The following is a 3,231-nucleotide window of genomic DNA, read 5'->3' as shown; positions in this document are numbered from 1 at the left end:
CAGTAGGAGTCACATTAACCATAAAACCTAGCGGTCAAATAGGGAAATGGTTCCAATCGTTTTTCCAACATTCAATTTTCCCATAGGGGATTTTAGAAACACTTAAAATAAAAGCTGTGTTTAGTGTAGGCTTACCCTGGCCGTGACATTTTGATAACCATGTAAATCTCTCTAGGTTTAGGACAAGGTGACTTTTAGCAATGTATTTACCTGCGTTTATCCCCCCAAAGAAAATGCTAATACGCTATCAGAAAGAACTACAAATGCAATGATGATTTACACGAGACTGCCAAATCGAGGAAAAGGTAAGAATCTCTGGATTAACAATCAGTGGTGGAAAAAGTACCCAGTTGCCATACTTGAGTAAAAGTAGACACCTTCATAGAAAATGACTCAAGTAAAAGTCACCCAGTAAAATACTACCTGAGTAAAAGACAAAGTATTTGGTTTTAAATATACTAAGTATCAAAAGTTTTAAAAATGTCAAATTCCTTATATTAAGCAAACCAGACACCACAATTTTAGATTTAAAAATAATGGATAGCCAGGGGCACTCTAACACACTTCAACACAATTTACAAATGAAGCATGTGTATAGTTGAGTCGACCAGATTAGAGGAAAAAGTGCATGAATTGGACCTTTTTTCCAGCCCTGCTAAGCATTCAAAATCTGAGTACTTTTGGATGTCAGGGAAAATGTATGGAGTAAAAAGTACATTATTTTGTTCAGGAATGTAATAAAATAAGTTGTCAAAAATAAAGTACAGATTCCCCAAAACACAACTTAAGTAGTACTTTATAGTATTTTTACACCATTGTATCTAAATGTAGTAATGAATAAATTGGCTACATTTCTTTAAAAATTGACAATTCTATGAACTGTATTGTGCAAGTTTTAAATTGAAACAATAGCTGTTAGCAAAGAAGTCAGCTAGAGATGACGTGCAGGAGCTTGTAGTTTTGCATGATGTCTACTTTGATGCTAATTAGCATGATCAAATAATTAAATAGAGCCGAATAGATTGATAAAAGTCACCTTGTCCAACAGAGATATACATGGGTATTATGCCACCTCCACTGTGGGGCTCTGATATGGAGAAACTGTAAGCTCACATAGGAAAGCATGCTCACACAAGAGAGGGAACACCCACTTAGAGGAATATTTTTAAACAGCTTGAGTGAACCAATTTAATTTATCCACCATCTTTGGAGTAGGTATTTAGATTGGATATGACCCTGGTTGAGTTTCTATTGGTTTACAGGGACACAATCACTTATGGTGATCAAAAGCTGAAGGTCACAAGCAAACTGAACAATTTTTCAAAAGGACATCTGTTTCTGTTCAAAGTGTATATTTTAAAAACTACACTTCTGGTGCATCACTTACTGCTAGATAATTTTTCTTAAACCAAAATTCTATAAACGTAGCAAATTGTTAGTATTTACTTGGTCTAGCAGTTTAATTTTTCCGAGTAATAAAAAAAACCCATCTCAAAACATGGACATTTTATTTGAAGGATAAACACATAACCAAATAGTAATTCAGAACAGTGATGTCATGGATAAGTAAATGTACTGGATTACAAACACAACTTACATGTTTTGCCCTTAAAAAGTGCATAAGGTCACCGATTTGCTCACCAATGGTATGGTTGGCTCCTCAGACAAAGGTAGTTTGCAAAGGAAAGTTTGTCCGTTAGGATCTTAACCAACCGGATCCCTGTTTTTTCTGACACTTAATCAAACTGCTTCATATTTCAGCTCTTTGATCACAGAATGGACAGCACCATGCCCTGGGATCAGAATTGTCTTACCTCGGGGGCTGATGAGTCCACTCTGGGATGGTGGAGCGGATTTAGAGGAAAAGTCTGTGGCCAAGACCACAGGATACTTTTTCCATAGGGTACAGCACCTCTGCTCTGGTGTCGTGAAACCACACTCTGGGCTGTTCTACGTCTGCTGGCGACAGGCTGAACTACAACAGACTTATAGTAGCCTCGATTGTCCACTTTCTCTGAGTACTCAAACTGACTAGGGGCTACCATTGCATTTGGTCGAGGCACAGAATTCTTGACCTGCTCAAAGTTGGGCTTGTGGCTGCTAACAAATTGTCCCTTGGGAGTGTAGACAGAGGAGTCAGCCAAACTGAGATCAGAACCGTGATGGTTCAGTGTAGACGGTTTGGGTTGAAAGCCTCTGGGGAAGATTTGTCCATAGGCCCAGTCATTTGGATATCCATCCCCTTGGATTTCAACGTTGTGCGGAAGGATAGGCTCAAACTCAACCTCTTTGGGGCCATAATTATTTTCATAGTGGGTTTTTATGGGATCAAAACTTCTATGGCGTGTTGGTCGAAGATGGTAAGGGACAAACTGGGTCCTAGGGAGGTCCAAACCCAGGGCAGCTGCTCGGGCTAAAGTGAAAAGACAGCAACAAAACAGAAATGTTAGTGTATGTATCTTAAGCCAAAATATGGCATTAAGCGACAACATTTAGGACACGCAGAGTACCTCTTGCCGTGTTGGCACACCAGGAACCTCCAGCAAAGACGGAGCTAATCAAAAAGACACTGCAAGAGAAAGAAATTCAATAGAAATACATGATCTAATAAGATTTTAAAAAATTTGAGAGCCACAAGTTTTACCTTAGATATATGGGCAGAGCTCGATGCATTGTTTCTGTGGTATGGACACAAACTATCTGATGACCAAATGATTCAAGTACCTTACAACCTCTTGACATATGTAGCCACTCTGAGCCTCAAACCTTGCCTGTCTTGATTAACTAATTACGGACAGCTGGTTGCCATGGAAACCAAACCCAAACATTTAATTTACTCAACCATTAGGCAAATTGCTTTATTACACGAGCTGATTAGATAGAAATGTCTGCTCAGCGGCAGCATTGTGGTGGTTTAACCCATCAATATTAAACAGTGTTCTATATATGTGATTTAACCGTCCATTTTTGTTGCATGCAAGTAAGCTGTAAAGTATGAATTGAATAGGTCTTTTGAATGTGGAAGGTTATAATCTTTAGGTAGATGGGAAGAAATGATCTGATAAAAATGATCATTATTACAGACTGTGGCTGTTTACACAGGTAGCCCAATTCTGATATTTTTTTCCACTAATTGGTCTTTTGACCAATCACATCAGCTCTTTTCACATGAGATCTTTTTCAGAGCTTATCTGATTGGTCAAAATAACAATTTGTGGAACAAAATATAAG

At 38.2% G+C, this 3,231-nt stretch overlaps 1 protein-coding gene across 1 annotated transcript; it reads right to left on the bottom strand.

Moving 5' to 3' along the window:
- Positions 1–1,491: 1,491 nt before the first annotated feature.
- LOC112222637 lies at positions 1,492–2,752 on the bottom strand. The gene is made up of 3 exons (XM_024385367.1): positions 2,645–2,752; positions 2,511–2,569; positions 1,492–2,413 (listed from the first exon to the last, which is right to left on the bottom strand). The coding sequence occupies exons 1-3, from the start codon at positions 2,740–2,742 to the stop codon at positions 1,800–1,802; spliced, it is 771 nt and encodes a 256-aa protein (XP_024241135.1). The 5' UTR covers positions 2,743–2,752; the 3' UTR covers positions 1,492–1,799.
- Between the last annotated feature and the right edge of the window lie 479 nt (positions 2,753–3,231).

Source organism: Oncorhynchus tshawytscha, linkage group LG23 (genome assembly GCF_018296145.1).
Source record: "Oncorhynchus tshawytscha isolate Ot180627B linkage group LG23, Otsh_v2.0, whole genome shotgun sequence".
Taxonomy (NCBI): Eukaryota; Metazoa; Chordata; class Actinopteri; order Salmoniformes; family Salmonidae; genus Oncorhynchus; species Oncorhynchus tshawytscha.
The sequence above is the reverse complement of the archived record's forward strand: the minus strand, read 5'-3'. Positions and strand labels throughout refer to the sequence as shown.

What these genes read in the sequence shown, in the direction of transcription:
- LOC112222637 (XM_024385367.1), bottom strand. Translation starts at nt 2,742, where the DNA reads ATGTCAAGAGGTTGTAAGGTACTTGAATCATTTGGTCATCAGATAGTT. An exon ending in GCTCTGCCCATATATCTAAG is followed by an intron (nt 2,570 to 2,644) that starts GTAAAACTTGTG and finishes TTTCTCTTGCAG; the next exon opens with TGTCTTTTTGATTAGCTCCG. An exon ending in GTGTGCCAACACGGCAAGAG is followed by an intron (nt 2,414 to 2,510) that starts GTACTCTGCGTG and finishes TTTTCACTTTAG; the next exon opens with CCCGAGCAGCTGCCCTGGGT.